Source organism: Vollenhovia emeryi, unplaced genomic scaffold, assembly GCF_000949405.1.
Source record: "Vollenhovia emeryi isolate VEMERY1.0 unplaced genomic scaffold, V.emery_V1.0 DF939172.1, whole genome shotgun sequence".
Classification (NCBI taxonomy): Eukaryota; Metazoa; Arthropoda; class Insecta; order Hymenoptera; family Formicidae; genus Vollenhovia; species Vollenhovia emeryi.
Genome location: NW_011967194.1, coordinates 523,909 through 545,864, shown reverse-complemented (window position 1 = coordinate 545,864; position 21,956 = coordinate 523,909). Strand labels below are relative to the sequence as shown.

Sequence of the window (21,956 nt, the reverse complement as noted above, 5' to 3'; positions counted from 1 at the left end):
CCGAAGTGAGCTTGGGGGAGACGAGGCGGAATTTCCGCTCAGTTATTTGTCAGCGACACGTATATCGTTTTCGCACCTGTAACGCTGTTACGCGACGAACGATGCTGTTCGTTCAAATCATTCTTTTCCTCGCAAACATCCTTCCTATTCTTATAATAAACCAACTCCATTTGAGCAAAATCGACGTGCCCATTCGAGGGTGAATTTCTTTCCCCAGGCCGGAAATGCAACTTAGTCATCGACTGTCTATTGTGCCGTCACTAAGTGCATACCCGTGTAAACGGTTCTGACGGTACGATCATCTCGAATTTTCAGATATCTTACGTAATATTATCGTAACCGATTTTGCTCGTATGCTTCCTACAATTGTAACATCGAGGCCTTTATACGAGGAAACCGTTTTAGAAGAACTATAAAATAACATATAGTTTCGTACTCGCCTATGCTATTTTTATCTGTCTAAAAGGTGCGACGGGAAAGATAAGTTTGAATACTACTTTTAATATCAGTTAAAAAAAACTTTTCTGGGTATAATCATAATTCGATGTCTTCTCAACAGTCCTCCATCTACGCGTCACGTGGTGAAAGATTGCTGAAGAGGTAGCAAAAAGGAGAAAGATTCGACTATTCCTGCTGACGCAACGTTCGCTCTCGGAACTACTTGCAATTTTTTCCGCTTTCAGTGTGAAAAAGTGGAGAAGACGCCTCTCGGGCACCGCAAAACTGTCGTCGAATGAATAGAAAGCTCGAATAGAACTCTACGGCCCCGTTCCTTGTCCAATCTGAATCCTTTCACTTTTTAACCCAGTTTCCATTGTTACACTACTAAGCTATTCACGACCGCTGATTACCAAACTTTACCTATATTAGTTAATCCTATATCGGAGTTTCTTTTCATTTTTTTTATCATTAAATATATGCATAATGAATAATTGATTTAATTCATATATTATCCCTGATGAAATTATATCGAAACGTATAACATTTGCAACGAAAAAGTTAGATTTCCTGTATTTTCGTGTTTTTTCAACTTCCGTGTACATGTATTAGGTATACATTGGTGCAAAAGTGAAAGACGTGTGTAACGAATGATTAATAGAAATCCTTGACGCTCCTTGGCCATCGTTCACGAGCACCTTGCTTCTGTCACAGTTCACCTTCGAGCGGAATAACTCGTGGGCGTAACTTCGTCTCAAGTAAGTCTTACATGTTTTCACGAGAAAATAGGGTAACTGTGTATCTACATACGCGAATCGTATCATTACTCCCGGACATCGTTACAATCCAATACAGCACGCATGTCTAAAAGACATCTTTAAGTTGACTTTTAGACATACATATTTAAAAGACGACTTAAAGATGTCTTTTAGACATGCGTGCTACATTGGATTGTAACGATGTTCGGGAGTAATGATACGATTCGCGTATATGTAGATACACGGTTACTCTATTTTCTTGTGAAAACATGTAAGACTTACTTGAGACGAAGTTACGCCCACGATTTATTCCGCTCGAAGGTGAACTGTGACACAAGCAAGGTGCTGTATGGGATATTACGAATATCTCTTTGCACGAGGGTAATCTGTAACGGTTGCACTAATTAAATGTACGTTGCAAACATGCCCCGCGTTTTGAAGCGCTGAAAAGAGAAAATGAAAAAAAATGTTACCGTAAGGAAAATCTCTTTTAATCGAAAACGTAAAGAGAAGGATGGAGATCGATTTAGCTCAAGGAACGTAATGCGGCGGCACAAAAGTCCAACTTTCACGCGTTCTCTCACGCGAGAGAGAAAGGTACGTGAGATCCAGATGGAGATCCACCGCTCTTCCTCTTTCTCGCTTTTTTTTTATCCAAGTTATTGTTTCGTCTCTTTGTCGCGTGCGAGACCACAATCACAGAGCCGCGATCTCTCTTTCTCTCACGGATTGCGTCAATTTCCTTATCGTCACAGTTGCCCCACTCGCGGCAAGTGTTTTCATTTACTTCGGTCCACTGCGAGCGAGCGCCAAGCGTACTAGTATCATATCTGATATCGCCGCGTGAGGTGTTTCTCTTCCGCGGGACTGAATCTGCGAAAAAAGATTTTTTTCGAACAATTCTCCCAAAATCGCGACAGCCGACCGCGGCGAGACAGGCATGAGGACCTTCTGGACCATCGTCCTCCTTTGCGTCATCGCCGCGATCGTAGCGGTGCACGCCAAGCCCACGATTTACAAGAGGAACGAGGATAATGTGTTCGAACCAGGTAAGCGAAGGATCTGTGTATCATTTGAATGCGTTGCAAATTCATTTAAATACTATTTGTATTTTTCGCTTGAAAAAGATAGAGAGAGAGAGAGAGAAAGATTTTGCGTGTGTCAGCGCGAATAATAACGCGGGTTGCGGCACGTATACGAGTCACATGTTTTCCAATGCACATCATTTATTTCCACACGTCTTTAGTCTGACTTTTTCTAAAAGCACTAATAAAAAATGGATCCTCTTTCCACCCTGCATTAGAAATTGCCCCACGAGCCGGTTGAGTTTTCTAATGGCTTTGGCAACCGGCGATCCTGATGTGTTAATTTATCTCGACAAGGATGATCCTTTTGCAGTTTTTTTTTTGCAAATAGCAGAGAGAATAATTACGCTTTGTCTCGCACGAGTCGAAATATCAGCGCGATGCACGTATGAACGAGTGTTTGAAAATTTTTGTAATTTGAAAATATATTTTCAAATTAGAGAAATCCACTAACGCGCAGCGCACGGAAATATTTCCATGCGGAGAGAAACTTTCGCTAAAATAATTACCAGGATTTAATTAGCGCCAGGAGATCGCACCTCAGGAGATCCTTCTCTCGTGCTGCGCTGATTTCTCCTATAAACATCGACCGCATCTCCTGCACCTTGACGATAAATGTGTGTTAACAAAAAGGAAAGACCCGAGGCGCAATGTTACCGACCATATAAAGAGCGATCTCCCTCGAGGATTCCGAATTTGCGCGAACCGATATTCGACAGGTGAGAGGAACGGGACGGTGACGTCAGTCAAGATAAACGCGTAGGTTTCAATTAACGAGGTCTACATATATCGCACCTTATTGACGCGGGACATTCGTCATTGCCTTAATGATCCGGATCTCTTTATTGTTATGCGAACGTCATTTGGATTTTCCGATTTCTTGAAATGTTTCTACGCGAACGAGCGCAGCGATATCTTTTCTAATCTTTCTTGCCGCCGGCGCGAGCGGTTGGAAAGGCGAATCGCTAAATAAGGAAAACGCCCACATGTAAAAGGTGTTAATAGAAGTTACATATATGTAACTTCGTGTCCTTGAATTGTCGTTACAGCGCAAGAGGGGGTTGGGGGGGGGAGGGGGACAGATGCGTTTCTCGCTGCAACCAAGTGCAATCGTCGCTCGAGTGAACAATTCGAAGGGATTTCTCTGTGGTGGAACACCGCGTAGTAGGTGTACACTTGAATTCATTCTAGGGTGAACGGATACAGCTATTATAATGCACATTGTGGTATACGCAAACGAGATCTGGGCAATATAGATCAGATGCGAATGCCAGCGAAGATATAGGATGAAATGCACGACTGTTACGTTGCTCCGTTTACACATGCCGGTGTTGCGATTAAATAAATTGATATAGATATTCGATTCGGTATGATATTTGCGGTACAAAGAGCTCTTAATTACGCAAACGACACGCGATCGCTGTAGACGTGACATTTGCTTGTCGTCTTGACATTTCCGTCGCTCAATTTTCGACCGTCCCAACTTTCTACTTTTTCTTGCACGTGGAGTGATTCACTTTCACTATAATACTCTTCGCTTTAATATACTTGTTTATGAAAATTTACACCGATTATTGACAATCGAATAAGATAATGCAAATTATTAAGCATTGATAATTTAATCATTCGAGAGACAAATGTGTGCATTTAATCTGAGAAATATATATGTATATTTCAGATCATTCTTAAATTTTGCAATTCGTAATTTCAGATTTTCAGAATTATAATTCTTAGAATCTTTTATAGATAGTGCAACTTCCATGAAAATCATATTCTTCTGATACTTTGTGAATTGTGGAAATTTTTTATTTTTTTTCACGACTCCTAAAATCGCGAAAATCAATATTATCAATATCGATCCTTTTGTATGTATTATGATTAATAAAAAAGCAAAAATTCTAGAAATTGCACATAAATTTTTTTTAGTTGCTACCTGTTTTTTAATTCTTGTAATAATTTTATAAATTTTTGAATATTGAAACTCTATCTTTTGTAAAATAATTGATAAAAAGTGTACTTTATGATTATCTACATAAAAAAAATTTTGTTTAATTTTCAGTAATGATACCCGTTTCATCAACAGTAATTCCATTGCCCGTGTACAAAGTTGGCTACGGCTTGGGCTTTATATCGAAAGATAAGAAGACCCAATCATCCAAACCGGAAGGTGGCATAAAGCTGATTACGAGTAAGTATAATAATCCTATAATAAAAGAAGAAGTTAAATAAAATTACGAAATCTTGTTTTTGCAACCAACTCTTATTTTACGCAACTTTCTCTTTTCCTTTTATATCAGCAGATCGCAACGCGCGTAACAAGCCGGTGTACATGAACTGAATTGTAAAATATATCTTATTCGTGAATGTTGCGCGAACGTACATGGTTGCACGAAAACTAATTTTTTACGTAATTCAGAAAAGCGACTTTCTGCATTATCGTGGTAATTAATATTGATTTCTGTCTTTTTCTAGTCAGCAAGATCCAAGAAAAGATCTAATACGATGTAAATGCTTTAAATTATGTAATCAAGTAATATTTATTGGAGGCGTACATCTTCGGAGAATACAAGCTGTACTGAAACTCTGCGAAAAAGCGCTCTGCGTTCTTCATCATTTCTTCATATCACAACAACCTCCTGCAAGTACTCGCTGTCTAATTTAAAAGCACTACACCAAAAACAGACCTCTACATATGTTAATTATAATACTTTTATCATCAAAAGTATGCATTTGTTGTCTTTAAGATATTAAATCAAAATTAATAAGCAGACTTGTACAATATTGTATATACGAAGTTACTTGTATGTATATTTACCTTACTGATTGTGATTCAAGACGTTTAAAAGCTTAGCTTAGAGATAGAGAGGATAATGCAAAACATGTATAATTAAAAATAATATGCAGTATTATATGTATATGTATAATAGTGACAGCGAGACAGAGAAGAATACATATTTCCACTATCTTTACATTAAAAAACTTTTATTGTAATTAATTCTTGTAACTTGTAACTTAATTTAAAAAAGGTGATTTTTTTGTACATTGTACTACAATGTATTATGAAGAAACGTCCATGTTATCTTCAGCAGCTAAAATAGTTAAATACTTATAAAAGTCAAGTACAAATTATATACTCACGATCAGATATAATGGTACAACTTACGGAATTCATTGAACATAAAATCGTCTTGATATTCCTTGAGAAATTGCGTAGATCTATTCTCATCAAGAAATAAAGAATAGACACGCTTGACATCCTCGATACTGACCTATATAGAAATTGAAACGTTACAATACATATGGTATCATGAAGTGCATTATCAGCGACATTACATCGCCTACGTACTTCTGTAGATTTTCTTCGGCGGCTGACGAGAGAAGCCGTCGTAATTAGCTGTATCGCGTATCTCAGCGACGTTTCCAAAGCGATCCTCGTTAATACGGTGAGAGCATCGTCGGCCATTTCGCAATCTTCCTCTTCGCATCTTATTTTTAAGATTTCTTTTAGATCCTTTTCTTGGTACGGAGTCGTGAGGACGATAATCATACGATCCAACAAGTCAATAGGAATTCCATGGGGGCTTCTATACTTTGTCCCTCTGATTCTTGTGACACCTACATAAATGTGGATTTAACAGTTAAATAACATAGATATAGTTTAACATAACAATAGAGTTGATTATTCGTATTTGTACCTCTATTCGTTGCCATAATTACAACCGGAGCCATTTCATTCTCCAATGCTCGATTTAAAAATGCGAAACATTCAATATCCAACATATGCACTTCATCGATAAAGAGTACACCCGGAACTATTTCTGCCTTGCCTTCTTCTCGCCATTCCGCAACTTTAGCGTTTATCTGATCTCGCACTTCCGATTTGATCTCCCCGGTATCTCCGGAGAATAATGCTAAAAAGCCATGCGTTCTGCTGTTTATCACATCAACTTCATGCAATGTCACGGTGTGCACAACTTCCTTGCGTTTCTGCAACTCGCCCTCTGGACATTGCACGAAACGCGTTTGCGAACCCGTCGCATCGTAATCTCGAGCTCTGGTGAAGGATCGTCCAAGTCTATTGATCTTTCCCGTGGCTTTGTCAATCGTAATGACATCGCCAGCCTGTACCTAAGAGTGATAGAAAACAAAATTAGAAATCCAAGTTAAACAAGAGATGCTTAATCTGTTAAATATACCAACTTTCTCTTTCATTAAGGAATCAATCATTTTATTTCCCAAATCATAAATTGTTTCCATCTCGGTAGTCTTCAATGTCAATTTGCCGACTTTCACTCCAATTCCAGTTGCTGGCCTGTCAACTTGAATCTCTACTACTTCACCCTCTATAATCTCCGTCTCCTCTTTTATTCTAACTCCGATAGACTTCCTGATGGCTTGAGTCAACGCCTCTGTTTTACTCATCTCTAAAGAGTAAATTTCTGAACCAGCCATTGCTGTGAAAGGAGTATCCGTGCCCAAAGCTTGCGCCATTCCCATAGCAATGGCAGTCTTTCCTGTGCCGGGTTGTCCGGCTAATAAAATAATGCGACCGGCTATTTTACTGTCCTTAATCATCTCCATGACAACGCCGGCAGCTCGACGTGCCTTGAGCTGGCCAACCATGCCTTGGGAAACCTAATGACCATCAATTTTCCTTTTTATATCGTGTCGTTTACAATTGATAGAAATTATCTAGGATATTTACATTGCGCGGCTCTAAACTATCGTTCAATCCTAGACCTCTGATATGAGAGTGGGCACCGATACGCTCTATCTTGGTGATCTCACGGACCTCTTGCACATTAGTGACAATCTGAAAGGCATAGTAGTTACATTTCTCCTTATATAATTGACAAATTATTGCAGTCAAATTGATCAAACAATTGGTTGCTATGACAATCGATATTCAATATTTATGTCTTCTTTTACAAAAGCGGTATACATATTTCTATACGCAACATAATTATATCATAAAACAAGCATAAATACATAGCATAGTGCAAATAAAACTCTATTTGTGTGTATAGACATAAAGGCATGTATAGTAAGAGAGGTACAGGTTAATCGGGGAGCGTGGATAAAAGTCTTGTTTTTCTTGTCATAACGTAATAACGAGATTATAGGAGAGCGAATCATTTTTCATCTGGATAAATATACTTATGGCAGATATAATTATGGCAAATATAAATAAAAAATCTTACCGCCATGCTTAGTGATAATTCTGCTTTCCAAATTATACAAAACGTGACCGAGACCGTTATCCGGGCTGGTCTGGGCTGGGGTGTCAGGATTGGTTAGTTCTCGAGACATAGAGGTCTGTCGCGTCGCATCCCCGTATTGGTCCAACTCTAGAGATGTGCTGTTACTAGAGTCCCTAGAAATCGTCTTCTCCTATTGGATTTCGTTCAATCAATGACGTAATTATAGTGTCTGCTCGCGCGAAATACTCTCGTAACATGAGAAAATGCTTATAACATGGACCATGGACGTAAGAATATATGGACGGAGCGTAATGTAGAATTAAGGACGAGGGGGACCCAAGCGAGCGCGGTGAGGGGAAATTGGGTGGCGGCCACGGTCCCAAGTAAACCTTATGGCGTGGTCGCTCTCAGGTTTCTCTCTGTTCGTATGTATCCACTTCTTTTTATCCGCGTGAGAAAACGCTTATATTATAACACTCGTCGCACACGACAGACTGCGTTCCGAAACTCGTAATTAAAAAATTGGGACAACTTTTCCGACCTCACGACTTTCTCTCCCCCTAGAGTTCCTAGTGATAAAAACGGAAATTATGCGCCGGCGGAAGTGGCGGCTACGGTCACGGCCTCGCGCTGCCGAAGCGGATGTCATCGCCCAAGAGAGCGAGAGAGTAATGGCGTCCGCGGCGAGCGCACGATAGTCTCGCGGTTCGTCTGTTACACCTCGAGCTGGATGTTGCGGCGATCGGCTTGGCGACCCTAGCTCTCACCGTTTCCATCCAAGGCTCTCTCCCTTTCGTTCTATCCTTCTCTCTGTCTCTAGTCTACGATCGACCGCGTCTAGCCGCGAGCGAAGCTCGAGAGCGTTTCGAGACGATACGAGGATCCGCGAAAGCGTGGCAGCCGAACTGGTGGTTGTGTGTACGTTCTCCACGTTCCGCGCGTCGTCAACGGAAAGAAGGCGACTTTGAGTTCGTAAACGTTGGTCGAATCGACGCTATAATCCCGCTCGACTACTCCAGTCGATCGATAATGGACTGAAAACTTTTGGAATCCTACATTTCATCGTTGGACATCGTTGTGGATTTATCCCGTGTGCTACATGGAGTAACGTGACGTGTACGTGTCCTTTTTGTCCCGCTCGATTCGTCAATCGGCTATTTCATTTACAATTATCATTGGAAAAGCAATTTCTCTCTCTTTTTCTATCGATAGAAATACAATTCTTACGTTTGAGTCAATGGATAGCAGGAGGAATACCTATACAGGCTCCTTTCGAAAGCATCTTTTTCACCAGAAATCATTACAAGCTGGGACGATTTTAATAAGCATTAAATAAGTAGATGAACAAAGAATGCAATGTGTAATTATGTTACTATTGCCTAATGATCTTTCATCTAGGTACTTGTGATTCGATAGAATAGATTGCTGAAAAATTGCAATTGTTAACCAATAGTTAATTTACTATGCTCAAAAGAGAAGTGTTTCTAGAGTGTATTTTATGTCGACGATGAAGATTAATGTATTTTGAATACTTGTTTTTGCAGGATTCTCTTCCAGAATGGAGCCATCAACCGACGTTAGGTCCATTACCGTCATGAAACACGTCTGACCCTCGTTGTTCGTTCAAGTTGGACAACGTTTAATTGAAAATTGCCTGTATTTATATTCTCTCTCTCTATCGTAATGTCTGCGAATACTCAATTTGCAACTCCGCCGCCAGCCGTAAGCTTACCCAACATGTCTGTGCCGCCACCGACGACTCCAAATTTGTCGGCGCCACCGCCGAATTTAACCACTATAAACACATCGGGAAACTATCAGCATCGGTATGCAAACCATCGAGAGAGTAATCGCGGTTTCTTCAAGCCGTTTCGACCTTATCACGCCCCAAAAATTGTCGCTGGGGGTCAAGATACTTTGCAAGATGAATTTGATGGAAAGAGACTCAGGAAATCCGTCATGCGAAAGACAGTTGATTACAATTCGGCCATCATTAAAAGTTTAGAAGTAAGTGTACTCTCGTCGCACTATTTATTGAAATACTGCAATTTCAACGTCTAACTCGTGTCTAACTTTTTTTTTATAGAATCGAGTATGGCAGCGAGACTATAGGGATCGTCGCGCGCTGCAGCCAGATGTAATATATTATCCCGATTTACTCCCTCCACCAAGTTATATTGACAATCCAATAAATGCAGTTACCACGAGGTTCGTAAAAACGGCTACGAATAAAATGCGTTGTCCAATTTTTTGTATGGCTTGGACACCAGAGGGTAGACGTCTCGTCACCGGCGCTTCGAGTGGAGAATTTACTTTGTGGAATGGCCTCACTTTCAATTTCGAAACTATTTTGCAGGTACATTTTGTGCTATGCGTTTGTGTTTACAATTAATTGATTGAAAATTACGTCTCCAAGACAATTAACACGCTTGTATAATAATTTTGAATGTTATTTCATTAAATGTCGAAAGGTGAAACTTTGTGATTGCGATTGCAATTTCTAGTTCTGAGCAGCTCCTACAAAATGTCGATTTATTAACTTGCTGTAAAGGATATAGTTTTTAATAAATATTTCGGTTGTATCGCATACTACAAGTTGAAATAAATTTGTCTGTTTAGGCACATGACAGCCCAGTGAGGACAATGGTATGGTCACACAATGAAAGCTGGATGGTAACAGGAGACCACGCGGGCTACGTGAAATATTGGCAGAGCAACATGAACAATGTCAAGATGTTTCAAGCGCACAAAGAAGCGATTAGAGGACTCAGGTATATCATCCACCACACTAGTCCTTACGTCTCTTGCGTCACTGTTGCCGATGATCGGTCCATCCTTGCCGTAGTTAGGATATCGGACGTGACTCTTCTTCTCTTCCTTTTCTGGTTTTGTGCCGTTTCTGGCAGAGCAATAGTGATTCTTGTATGGGTACACAGGTGAACTTTTAACATGTCTCGATATAAAGCATTGGATCGAACGTAATGAGATATAACGTCCGTCGTGACTTCACCATGGAATGAACCATGTTCGTGAAAAACGTTAACTGTTAAATGCCTTGAAATTTAATTCGTGGGAGAAAGTTTTGATATCTTTTGCCGAATTAACAGATTTTCGGAATGGAAAGTAGTTTCCAGTCGTATAAAATACTTTCGGTATATAGTGGCAAATTATAGTTTTAAATTTCTCTTAATATTGTTTATATTTTTTAAGTCATCTGAATTCAATTTGCAAAATAATAAGTAAATATTTTTACCCCATTTTTTATCGCGACATAAAAATTAATACACAAGGACAGTGTAAATTTTTTGCGTACAGTATATTCGCGTATCGACAATACAATTTATGATTTGTATCTGTAGAGTCCTGGGGACCTAACTCTCGATTAACTAACTACTCCATATCGATAATGCGCTCATTACACATCAAAGTGGCACAAATTTTAATTAAGTTATTATAATGCTATTAGGTCCTTATGGCTCTCGTTTTAAGCTATTTATGTGGCTAGATTATTTATTCGGCAAAGATGTATGCTTTAGATGAATAAAAGAAAAAATATATATATACATATGGCAATACCTAGTCGAGATTCCCATATAATGATAAATAAAAAGATGAAATATCCTGTGTCCTTCTTTATATCATTTAAGTTTCAATAAAGTTTAAATAAAGACATAATTATTGCATGGCTATGAAAATAAAATATTTTATCTTTAGTTTTATGTGTCACTTGTGCCCTTTCGCAGACGAGAGAGAGCGAGAGCGAGAGTGAGAGTGAGAGCGCGAGAGAGTGAGAGAGAGAGAGGGAGAGTGTAACAGACAAATATAAGACATAATTCATGTACACTTCGGACATTTTTTTGTGTAATAAAAACGTAAAATTTTGAAAAATGTTGCTCTTGATACATCACTCGGTGGTCATGTGGCATCAAAAATCAATCTTCGTTTTATCAAGATGAAACTGCTTCGCTGTTTGACAAGTAATGGGTTTTTACTTGAGTGCCAGATATGACTGTCGCGGATGGTTTTTTGTTTATTTACAATATATATATATCTATACATATAAAGATTCCTTTTTTATTACTGATCTCTGTCTATTCCTCACAATGACGTATTCATAAGGTTCGGCTATATGTTCTTTATTATACGTTTGCTCCGTTTTAAGTTACAATTCGGGAATATACTTTACTCACATGTGTGTACTGCTCTGTGTACACGTTTGCTGGTATTTCTTTCCTGCCTCTCCACGCGTATATTGCTTTCAATATCTGCAACAAACACAGGGAGAATCATCAAAGGGAAGCAAACTATAAAATGACAACTTGATATACATTTAATTATAATTTACACCTATCGAACATTAATTTCTTATCGTGATTTGAGATATATTACGTTCAATGCACTTAGAGGAAATTGGGGAAGATTTGTCTTCAAATTATGCATCTGTATAGCTACAATTTAAATAAAGAAATTATAATTTTCTACTTTTTGTTTCTTTTACATACATACATCTATGTCAGCATTGCATGTGGTAGTTGTAATAAAAATAATGGAGGAATCAGTAATAAATGTAGGCAATTCAATGTTTGACTCAAAAGACCAGCGAGCATATTGTAACAATGTCCGTAAGATGTATCATGCTTTTTACATCATTTCTTCACAATATACGATAACTACATTACCAGTCTTTCTTATTAGGTCTTTCTTCACTTTGCTATAACAAAATTAATTTTTTGTAAAATCAATTTCAATAAAAATTCACAAATACGACAACAGCCATTTCAAGGTATTAAGCTACAATATTATTTCATCTTTTGCTTCTAAAATTGATGATATAAATTTGCGATACGTTACAATGTTGTATTCTCATAAACGGTCAATACTTGTTTAGTATCCCGCGAACCATTTGATAAGCTTATTTATGATTTTTCGTTATAAACGTCGGCAAATATTAATACAATTTTTGATCAATTTCATATATGATAACGCATTGTTCAAATATAACTTTTTTTTGGGCGGGTAGTTTCAGCCCAACGGATCACAAATTGGCAACCTGCAGTGATGACGGGACTGTCAGAATTTGGGACTTTCTTCGCTGTCACGAGGAACGAATTCTCAGGGGTATATATAAATCTTTCATTTAATTTATTAACGTATTTTTCTATTAAATTCATCATCTTCGTTTATTCTATCATTTAAATAGCTTGGTTTTGGCACACATTTTTATAAATTATACTATTATTCCTTTCACAAATTATATATTTATCATATATGTTACTATCTTTATCATATATGTTCTTATATTTTATACAAGTATATTGTGTGTATTTAGTTAGTATTGTATATAGCATTTTATAGTATTCTTTCCACAGGTCACGGTGCTGATGTCAAGTGCGTGCATTGGCATCCACAAAAGAGTCTAGTCATTTCTGGCAGTAAAGACAATCAGCAGCCAGTGAAACTTTGGGATCCGAAGACTGGGCAATCTCTGGCGACTCTACATGCGCACAAGTCGACCGTGATGGATGTGAAATGGAATGAAAACGGTAACTGGTTGGTCACTGCATCGAGAGATCATCTCTTAAAACTTTTCGATCTCAGGAATCTTAGTCAAGAAGTTCAGACTTTCCGTGGCCATAAGAAAGAGGCGTCTAGCGTCGCTTGGCATCCAAGCCACGAAGGACTTTTCTGTAGCGGAGGCAGTGACGGCGCCATACTCTTCTGGCACGTTGGGTATGTATCGTCGTTTTCACCTGATTACGATCCGATGGTAATTTATATAATCGCTGTTAGTATTTTTCTTGAATTGAATTGACATTGCAATGACTTGGATAACTTTTGAATTTCAGAGCGGACAAGGAAGTGGGGGCGATAGAACAGGCTCACGATAGCATAGTTTGGACACTAGCTTGGCATCCACTGGGACATATTTTGTGTTCTGGCAGTAACGATCACACATCAAAGTTTTGGACGCGTAACAGACCGGGAGATTTGATGAGGGACAAGTACAATCTCAATACATTACCGGCAGGTTCGGCCGGTATCGATGATCATGAAATTGGTATGGAATGTTTCACAACGTTATTTCAACCCTCTATATAAAATGATATAAAGTCTACTATAATACTCGAGAATATTCTCTCTCATTTTCTCTAGCTGATGAAGCAGCGGTGATACCGGGTATGGGACCAGAGGATAGAATCAACGCAGACTGTGAATCCGAGGACAAAAACGGCGGAATTCCGGGTCTTGATTTAGATCATGCGGTGGATGAGAGCAAGAAATTCGCCAACAAGAAAGTTCCGTATAGCAAACCGATACCGCGAAATTTCCAAGCGCAGTGGAACGAAATGGAAGCCGAGGATATTGAGCAGGTTGAAGCACTTAATGCATTCGTCAATCAATTAATAGAGACAACGCCGGGCGCTGTACCATTGAACGAAGTTACGCCCAACGCTATTATATTGTATGGGAAAATGATTCCCGTGGAAGGTGAGCTGCACACTTGGGTAAAATAGATGCAATCAGTGTTAGGCGGTTATTTTAAACTCATTCGTATCTTTCAGCTGGCTCCAAACTGGCAGAAGCGATCAGTAAAGGGACCGATGCCATAAATAAGTTGGTATTCTCCGGTGAAATAGAAGAATTACGGGATGTGGTGGGTCCACCGGATAACGTGGACGAGGCCGAGGAGTATCTGCAGGATGACGGCGAGATCGATTATTCCAAAGTGCCCGACGTAGATTTGCCGCCGCCCTTGCCCAGCTCTAAATTCGCACAGAATCCGGAGCTGTTGAAATCGCTGAATCGCGGCGGCAAACGCAAGTTTGATCAGTTGATCGGCTGGAGCGACGGCGGAGCTAGCGATCGCATATCCAAGATGCACCAGCCGGTCTTTGGAGGCGTGATTACAGAGGACTCGCAATCCAGCGACACCGATCTGAGGTTTGGCATTGGCAAACCGAATCTTCTCGCCGCGGACAGCAATTCCTTCCACAGTGGCCAGGACGAGGATCATCACAGGAGGAGCGGCCTTCACATTGATCCAACGAGGAGTGGCAGTCGTGGTGACGAGGATCTCAGATTCAACATATCCGCTGGTCCTGGCAGACCTGGTTCACGCAACGACTACGATTTGCGCAGCAACAGTTTCGCGGACAAGGACTTTCGCAACATCGGTGGTTTTCTGTTGTCCAAGTCTCTGGATGATGACGATGATGACGATTACGACGAGCGGGAGCACGGTGGCCGTTGGGACGACGAGAAAGTCGACGGCTCACGTGGCAAATTGGACGGCACGTTCGCCGGCAACAGTTTCGACAAGCGTGACAATGGCATAGCGATGGGTCCTGGCGGTATGGGTAACAGTATACACGGTCATATGATCGGCATGCCTCATCTGTCCAATCATCACAACATGCAAAATATTAATCCCAATATGCCGCCGCCGATACCGAGCCTAGTGCCGCATCCCAACATGTCGCAGCATCCTGGCATGCAGGGCAAACCGCATCCCGGTATGCCCGGCATAGATGGTCCGATGCCACCGCATATGATGCCGCACCATCCGAGTATACACTCGGGTTTTGGTCCCAATGGACCGCCGCCCGGTGGTTTCGGGCCCAACTTTCGGCCACCGCCCAACGGTAATTTCGGCCCGAATCACTTTAGACCGAGCCCGATACTGCCATTTGGACCGAATCAGGGCCCGCCGCCGTTTGGCAACAGTTTTCAGGGGCCGCCCAGCTTCCGCGGGCCAAACGTCGCTCCGATCAACTTCGACCGACCAGGCTTCGGGCCCAATTTCCGCGGTCAAAATCCCCAAGGTCAGTTGAATAGCTTCAACTCCAGCTTTGGCAACTTTGGCAAGAACGGCCCCAGTCGCGGCATGAGCCGTGGCGGTGGCGACAATATCGGCAGGAGTGGCTTTAGTAATCGCGGTAGAGGACGTGACAACGATCAGTCGAGAGGAGGTAGAGGAAGGGACAATTATTGAAGAGATTCCTCAGAACAATGTGCGTGTATCTCGTACGGTCTTGCATGGCCCGTTGAGTGAAACTTTGGCTTATGTCAGTATATAAGATAATGTGCCGGCGTCCTCGACTCTTACTCATGTGTGCGAAAATAACCATGTTCGTATTGTGTCTACATACACATACACACACAGACACGTGCACACACGTGGGAGAATATATAAATACATTTTTTTTCACGATTCGCCTATAAGGAGCTAACGATTGGGCGCGCTCTATGCTGGTTCTACGTGGATCGATTGTACAGGGAATTAATTAAACTTTTTTCTTCTTCAAAGAAGAAAGAAGTGAGAGAAAGAGAAAACGAGTCGCTGATTCAGATTTGGATTTATTCTGAATTGAGTTGATTTGTGTGGTGCAGTTTGCTATGATATGAACAGCTTTTTCTCGAGATAAGCGAAATTGTAATATAAATGCATTAGAGATCGACGACACGAATATTATTCCGATAGAAACTGTTCACAAGCTGCCTTGCGAGGAGATTCTTGTTCCGTACACGGAGCTCGACAGATACATGTTAGTCGCGTTGAATGATGCATAATCTCGAAAAAGAAATTGAACACGAATGTATGATTGACTCTGTGTCCGCCGTTTGTCGTCCAAAAGGTGCGAGAGTGTCAGTCCGGAACAGTCTATCTATTATTAAAATAAAACGGAATAACATGAAGCATCCTTCGTTTCTGTCCTGTTTTCGCATGTACTATACGGTAAACGAGCCAACTCAACTGGGATAACCGTGACATAAAGAAACAAATAACATTTTATGGATTTCGAATCGAAAGGGAATGTATACACAACAGTTTCTAAACGGCGTAATCGAAGTTGGGGCAAAGGTGTTGTCAGCAAATTCACAAGTTTCATATTTATAGCTTCGGTCCTATAAAGTTGACCAGTTAATGCTTATAAACTGTAGACTTACTTCACGCTACTGATTTGACAAAAAAAATTGTAATAATTCTCTTGGCGCTTTTACACATGCTGTCTGGTAAATATTATATAATAATTATTTTTATAATTAAGAAATAACGATTAGATAAAATTTATTGGAAATTATTCCAATGTCACAATTATCCCGATTGAGAATTTATATCGGTTTCCTTTGATCTTGTATAATACGCAGATATAATAATTGAGCGAATATCGAATCACGGGGGAAATTCTGTAAGAAAATGGATCACATCCGATGCAGAGATCGAAACCGATGATGACGATGATTATTCAACGAGTTCAATGTTTCATACTATAAATAGGCTCTCGTTTTTATAGTTGCACATATAGGGATAAGAAACATTTCCTCGTGTATGAATTTCATCGAAATTTGAATTTCGATTTATGAATTACGTTAGAGGAACAAGATGAATTGTAATACGATATATCCATCGATTTATTTCAAGGGATATACACACTTTGCGTTATTTATTAATTATCAATAAATGGCTTTCATTTTTTTAATAATAATTGAGAGAGAGGCGAGACTTTCCATTTTATTGTATCTAGCGCATCGGTCAACTTGCCGCTTCCCCGTTTGAGGTTACGTTTTCCAAAACGTAACCTCTGTAAATTGTGGCAACAGGCCCCGGAGTCACATGCTGTTTTCACAAAAGAGAGAGATTATCTAGATTAGAGACCATGGGTAAAAAGGGCAAAGGAAGAGACGGTAACTTGGGAAAATCTTTAATCAGAGATCGATTTGGATCTAGGAAAGTTAAAAGGATCATCAACGAGCCGTCCATGGTAAAATAATGAATTTGCTTTAACCTCTTCACTCGAGTGTTGTCAATAGGTCATTGAGATAGTTACTACTCAATTCTTTTTCCCTCCTCTTTATGCAGCTTCATACTACAGAGATTAACGATGGATACGATTGGGGTCGACTCAACTTGCAATCTGTTACAGAGGAGAGCTCGTTCCAAGAGTTTCTATCGACCGCCGAACTCGCGGGGACAGAGTTTCATGCGGAAAAGTTAAATATTAAGTTTGTGAATGCCAGCAGTGGCGGCTTGCTCTCCAAGAGTGAAAAGGAGAGAGTGTTAGAGATGCAAGAGAGATGCAAGAGCCTTGTTAAGATACCTAGAAGGCCGGAATGGAACAGTTGTACAAATGCTCAGGAATTGCACACTCTTGAGAAAGAGGCGTTCTTGGAATGGAGGCGCCATTTAGCTACGTTGCAAGAAGCCCAGGGTTTGATATTGACACCTTACGAGAGGAATTTACAATTCTGGCGACAATTGTGGAGAGTGGTAGAACGCAGCGACGTGATTGTACAAATTGTAGATGCACGTAATCCACTGCTCTTTCGCTGCGAGGACTTGGAGCGTTATGTTAAAGAAATTAATCCCGACAAATTGAACATGATTCTTCTCAATAAAGCGGACTTCTTAACGGACGAGCAAAGAGAAGCGTGGGCAAAATATTTTACAGATATCAATGTACAGGTGGCTTTTTTCTCCGCTACGCTAGCGGCAGAAAAACAGCCGATTGAAGAAGAGGACGGCGATGAAGCGAAATCGATAGACAAAAGTGATAACCATCATTTGGATAAGAAAGATGAATATAGTACTGATGAGCGGGAATCGGAATCTGAATACGAAACCGCGGAGGATTGTCTCGACGACGATGCGTGTGCTGTACCCATACAACATATAGTTGATAGCGATAAACAAGAGGAAGCTCAACGCACGATGGAGAATTTAAAAATCTCTGACACAGATTTGGGAGACGAAACAAAGAAGATAGTTAATTCGCCGAAATTGTTAAATAGAGAAGATCTCGTGACGTTATTTAAAATGATTTATAGTGGCGGTAAAACCTACACGGATGGAGTGACGACGATCGGTTTGGTGGGATATCCGAACGTTGGAAAAAGTTCCACTATCAATGCCTTGCTCATGGACAAGAAAGTTTCAGTGTCTGCCACGCCGGGCAAAACCAAGCATTTTCAAACGCTGTATTTAGACAAGGATTTACTATTGTGCGATTGCCCAGGCTTGGTGATGCCGAGCTTTATTTCTACAAAAGCAGAGATGATCTTGAATGGCATACTGCCAATTGATCAGATGCGAGACCATGTGCCTGCAATTACGTTATTGGCTACATTGATACCTAGGCATATTCTAGAGGACCTGTATGGCTTCATGTTACCTACATCACCCGAGGGACAAGATTCGAATCGTGCACCAACCGCGGAGCAACTTTTAAACGCACATGGTTGTACGTATGTCGATCATGTGGCCAAACGTACTAAAATTAAAATTTAAGAGCTGTACGATGCTCCGTGTGTATTTATATCATGTGCAATATATATAAATTACTTTTATGTTTACATTATAATAATTATAATGTACATTTCTTTGCAGACAATAGAGGTTTTATGACGCAGAATGGTCAGCCGGATAATTCACGTTCAGCCAGATACATTTTAAAGGATTTCGTTATCGGTAAATTGCGATACTGCGTTGCTCCACCAACATTCGAGCAAGAGCGTTTCCATACGTTTCCGCCACGACGTCGCAATATATCTGCCAACAGACACGTGCCACCCCGAACAGTTCGCGCAAACCAGGGATGTCAGGTAACAATCGACGACGTGGACCGCAAGTTCTTCCAGGATGTACATGTGAAAAAGATTCGTGGACCTGCGCTGCAATATTCTACAACGTAATGTCAAAATGTTGGCTTTATTTAAACAGTCGCGACAATAATTATAAGATCTATTGAAATGTGTTTCAATTCTAATATTCGGATGACTTTTTGTCGTACATGATCGAAATATATATATACACATTATATGTATAAAATTCATTCGAGTGGTACACTTAATTTTCAGGCACGCGAGACCAGCGGTTAATTTGACAGAATCAATCGATGGTCATTCTGATGAAATCAAGAAACCTTGGAAAACAATAAACAAGCACGTTAACAAGAAGAAACGTGAGAAGACTCGAAGATTATACGCTCATCTTGACCAACACTGAGTAAAAGATGTGCGAAAAGTATAATTTTGCATTTTCTCAAGCTATTGACTTTATAACAGCTATACTGCATGTATAGATGTACAAACATGTATATTGCAGATTTATATTCAATTGTAATCGTGAATGACACGTGTACAAGTACATATACGCTAAAATATTATAGTATCTTACACTTTATACCCTCCGCATTTATTATATTTCATTCCCAATATCTTTGTTTTGTATCTAAAGTTTTATATCATTCTACATTCTGTTTAATCATGATGCGATGTGAATCTCATAATCAACTAGAATATCAACTTCAACAATGGACCATATTAGTTAGATTCCATGGGAATAATCGTTAAGTAGGAAGCACAAGTGGATTTCTCCGTTCGAGTCAAAATTCAGTCCACATGATTCGGTGGATGAATATACATACGTACATACATACATATAGATACATATGTCTGTGTTTGTGTGTGTGCAGTAAATAATACATAATAACTTTAACTTTCGTTATAAATAATTTTCAAGTTTGATAAACACCAGCTCCCTCATGATTTTTCATCGGCGACGGATTTTCAGTAAAATAACACAGTATGCAATATTGTTCTTGCAAACTTAGATTCAAAGTCGTGGAGTAGTTCATCTATATCATTGTCTAGGTCTTCGCTATTCGCCAACTAAAATAGAAAAATTTGCACATTAGAAATTGGAATTACTTTCACAATCAAAACCAAAAGTAAAACAACATGCGATACCACTGTCACTAGTTCGCATATAAGAAACGATCCTACTGTAGCCTCTTCATGATTATCTTGAATGTCAATATTGATCAAGTGCACAGGTTGATTATCTTCCTTAGTTCTAGATTCCATGCATTCGATCACTTGATCGTACACACGTTCCTCGCACGTAATTAAAATATCAAACTTATCCTTGGACAATTGAAATCGTTCTGGCCTAGGTTTTATCCGACGGTTCCGATCCAACATATGCAATAAACCATTCTGTGTATAACTATACTAATTGTTAAGGAACAATTAGTATAGAAGATGGTATTACAGAGAGAACCTACTTTTTATTTAGATTACATTCAGCTTAATAATAGAAACTTTCAAGATACATTAATATTTGAAATATCAGGTGTGTCAAAGGATACTATTGCTTGTCTTTCATCAACAGATCATTGTAAATTTCGTCGTACGAAGTTCCAAAGTCGTAGATATTAGGGCGGTCTGGTGCAGTGCCGGGTAGTTTGACCTTGTCGCCAGTTCCAAATGATTTCACATTAAATCCCTTTTTGCTGAAACAATCATAATTTGAAATGAATATTCCGCCAAAGTTTACCATACTTTACGGGTCTTATTTCAATGAAGCTTATTAAATACTGCAATTTCCTGCAAACTCTTGCAAAGAAAAATTTCATTACAGATCTCACAATTTTACAAGAGAATGCAAACGTCGGAAATTGTGTAAGGTAGAGGCTGTAATCGGACAATTAATATGTGCCAATTATTCAATTGCCGTTTCAACAGGTTAACCGCCGCGAGTGGAACGAACGAGCGATTACCTCAAAAAAGCATGAGCCTCCATGCTTCTATTCATATTACTGGAACATATTACGGCTACGCTGATGGAATTTGGCGCCGGCATCCTTCCGCGCGTTCTATCGACCGTGAAAGAGCCGTGATAGAAAATTGGTGTAATCGCCTAACCAAAGAGAATTTCACGTTTGAAGGTTAAGTTGAGAAAGTTACGAAGGATACATCTGACAATCTTTTATGCGTTTATAATGTATTTTTCTTTATCTAAATCTAATGGAGCGTAATGGAGGCGTAGTGCTGTCCGAGCTGTGCGAACGTTAATCGTCCTCCACGGCGAAAGGAAATTTCTCTAACGGGAATTCGACGCGATGACGGAAAATCCGGGAACGGTGTCACGAATATCACGACCCATGAGCTTTCGGGATTTCTTGGCTCCGTCGATAAAGACGCTTCAGTGACATCTATGAACCAGAGAAGTAACAAGCCCGAGATACGCCATCTGTGGGCGCGAACTACGTAGCCAGTGACCACTTAATTCCCGCCAAGTGGGTTACGCATTTGCATGATTTTGGTCGCGTCCCGCGCTACGGTTAGATTCCATGCGACGATCCGGTATGTACGTACTTAAAATAATCTTAGATGCGTCGAACAAAAATTATAACATATTAACATCGACACCGTACAGTAAACGCAACTGAGGTAAACGGTTAATCGAGACGCAATCGTCCGAAAGTAATTGAAAGTGAGATGTTGCGCGTGTAATTTTTTGCTTAGCGTACGGCGTCGTAAACACCTCGGCCGAAAACCGAGCGCGGATTCCGAGAAATGACGTAGCGCCGCAAGTAAACAACGATCGGTCGAACACCGAGCGCGGATTCCGAGAAATGACGTAGCGCCGCAAAAACACCTCGCTCGAAAACAGTCTATTGTTCCGTGTCATT

The 21,956-nt window shown here is 40.0% G+C and overlaps 5 protein-coding genes across 23 annotated transcripts in view; 3 read left to right on the top strand and 2 right to left on the bottom strand.

Annotated features, from left to right (window-relative positions):
- Positions 1-5,260, top strand: part of LOC105563704 — a 29,484-nt gene extending 24,224 nt beyond the window's left edge. For 14 of the 16 annotated variants that reach the window (XM_012015533.1, XM_012015534.1, XM_012015525.1 and 11 more), the window contains 3 exons: positions 2,805-3,000; positions 4,341-4,469; positions 4,754-5,260. In XM_012015533.1, the coding sequence (XP_011870923.1) occupies positions 2,805-3,000; positions 4,341-4,469; positions 4,754-4,779 (351 nt within the window). In that variant the 3' untranslated portion in view covers positions 4,780-5,260. Of the gene's footprint in view, positions 1-1,908; positions 2,246-2,804; positions 3,001-4,340; positions 4,470-4,753 lie in introns of those variants that run through there. The other 2 variants (XM_012015537.1, XR_001009059.1) reach the window with 2 other exon arrangements.
- On the bottom strand, positions 4,802-7,583 carry LOC105563707 (ruvB-like 2). The gene is made up of 7 exons (XM_012015541.1): positions 7,483-7,583; positions 6,987-7,094; positions 6,482-6,916; positions 5,977-6,409; positions 5,628-5,896; positions 5,445-5,550; positions 4,802-5,370 (listed from the first exon to the last, which is right to left on the bottom strand). The coding sequence occupies exons 1-7, from the start codon at positions 7,486-7,488 to the stop codon at positions 5,339-5,341; spliced, it is 1,389 nt and encodes a 462-aa protein (XP_011870931.1). The 5' UTR covers positions 7,489-7,583; the 3' UTR covers positions 4,802-5,338.
- A 529-nt stretch (positions 7,584-8,112) lies between these two features.
- LOC105563701 (pre-mRNA 3' end processing protein WDR33) lies at positions 8,113-16,180 on the top strand. 3 transcript variants are annotated; one of them, XM_012015514.1, is made up of 9 exons: positions 8,113-8,598; positions 9,027-9,489; positions 9,569-9,838; positions 10,102-10,253; positions 12,503-12,600; positions 12,852-13,212; positions 13,329-13,540; positions 13,636-13,971; positions 14,046-16,180. In XM_012015514.1, the coding sequence occupies exons 2-9, from the start codon at positions 9,166-9,168 to the stop codon at positions 15,473-15,475; spliced, it is 3,183 nt and encodes a 1,060-aa protein (XP_011870904.1). In that variant the 5' UTR covers positions 8,113-8,598; positions 9,027-9,165; the 3' UTR covers positions 15,476-16,180. The 3 variants fall into 3 exon arrangements, with proteins under 3 accessions (XP_011870904.1, XP_011870905.1, XP_011870906.1); XM_012015515.1 differs by lacking the exon at positions 8,113-8,598 and adding an exon at positions 8,641-8,880; XM_012015516.1 differs by lacking the exons at positions 8,113-8,598; positions 9,027-9,489 and having other exon boundaries at positions 9,613-9,690.
- An 849-nt stretch (positions 16,181-17,029) lies between these two features.
- On the top strand, positions 17,030-19,663 carry LOC105563699 (large subunit GTPase 1 homolog). The gene is made up of 4 exons (XM_012015511.1): positions 17,030-17,246; positions 17,345-18,722; positions 18,869-19,169; positions 19,339-19,663. The coding sequence occupies exons 1-4, from the start codon at positions 17,142-17,144 to the stop codon at positions 19,484-19,486; spliced, it is 1,932 nt and encodes a 643-aa protein (XP_011870901.1). The 5' UTR covers positions 17,030-17,141; the 3' UTR covers positions 19,487-19,663.
- On the bottom strand, positions 19,658-21,448 carry LOC105563700 (RNA polymerase II subunit A C-terminal domain phosphatase SSU72). 2 transcript variants are annotated; one of them, XM_012015512.1, is made up of 5 exons: positions 21,370-21,435; positions 21,042-21,181; positions 20,631-20,774; positions 20,230-20,488; positions 19,658-20,151 (listed from the first exon to the last, which is right to left on the bottom strand). In XM_012015512.1, exons 2-5 carry the CDS (start codon positions 21,122-21,124, stop codon positions 20,050-20,052), a joined length of 588 nt encoding a protein of 195 aa, XP_011870902.1. In that variant the 5' UTR covers positions 21,125-21,181; positions 21,370-21,435; the 3' UTR covers positions 19,658-20,049. The 2 variants fall into 2 exon arrangements, with proteins under 2 accessions (XP_011870902.1, XP_011870903.1); XM_012015513.1 differs by having other exon boundaries at positions 20,266-20,488; positions 21,042-21,448.
- Between the last annotated feature and the right edge of the window lie 508 nt (positions 21,449-21,956).

What these genes read in the sequence shown, in the direction of transcription:
- LOC105563707 (XM_012015541.1), bottom strand. An exon ending in ATAGTTTAGAGCCGCGCAAT is followed by an intron (nt 6,917 to 6,986) that starts GTAAATATCCTA and finishes GATGGTCATTAG; the next exon opens with GTTTCCCAAGGCATGGTTGG. An exon ending in AATTATGGCAACGAATAGAG is followed by an intron (nt 5,897 to 5,976) that starts GTACAAATACGA and finishes ACATTTATGTAG; the next exon opens with GTGTCACAAGAATCAGAGGG.
- LOC105563701 (XM_012015514.1), top strand. Translation starts at nt 9,166, where the DNA reads ATGTCTGCGAATACTCAATTTGCAACTCCGCCGCCAGCCGTAAGCTTA. An exon ending in CCATCATTAAAAGTTTAGAA is followed by an intron (nt 9,490 to 9,568) that starts GTAAGTGTACTC and finishes TTTTTTTTATAG; the next exon opens with AATCGAGTATGGCAGCGAGA. An exon ending in GAAAATGATTCCCGTGGAAG is followed by an intron (nt 13,972 to 14,045) that starts GTGAGCTGCACA and finishes CGTATCTTTCAG; the next exon opens with CTGGCTCCAAACTGGCAGAA.
- LOC105563699 (XM_012015511.1), top strand. Translation starts at nt 17,142, where the DNA reads ATGGGTAAAAAGGGCAAAGGAAGAGACGGTAACTTGGGAAAATCTTTA. An exon ending in ACTTTTAAACGCACATGGTT is followed by an intron (nt 18,723 to 18,868) that starts GTACGTATGTCG and finishes ATTTCTTTGCAG; the next exon opens with ACAATAGAGGTTTTATGACG. An exon ending in GCGCTGCAATATTCTACAAC is followed by an intron (nt 19,170 to 19,338) that starts GTAATGTCAAAA and finishes CTTAATTTTCAG; the next exon opens with GCACGCGAGACCAGCGGTTA.
- LOC105563700 (XM_012015512.1), bottom strand. Translation starts at nt 21,124, where the DNA reads ATGCCGGCGCCAAATTCCATCAGCGTAGCCGTAATATGTTCCAGTAAT. An exon ending in GAGGCTCATGCTTTTTTGAG is followed by an intron (nt 20,775 to 21,041) that starts GTAATCGCTCGT and finishes TGATTGTTTCAG; the next exon opens with CAAAAAGGGATTTAATGTGA. An exon ending in TATGCGAACTAGTGACAGTG is followed by an intron (nt 20,152 to 20,229) that starts GTATCGCATGTT and finishes TTTCTATTTTAG; the next exon opens with TTGGCGAATAGCGAAGACCT.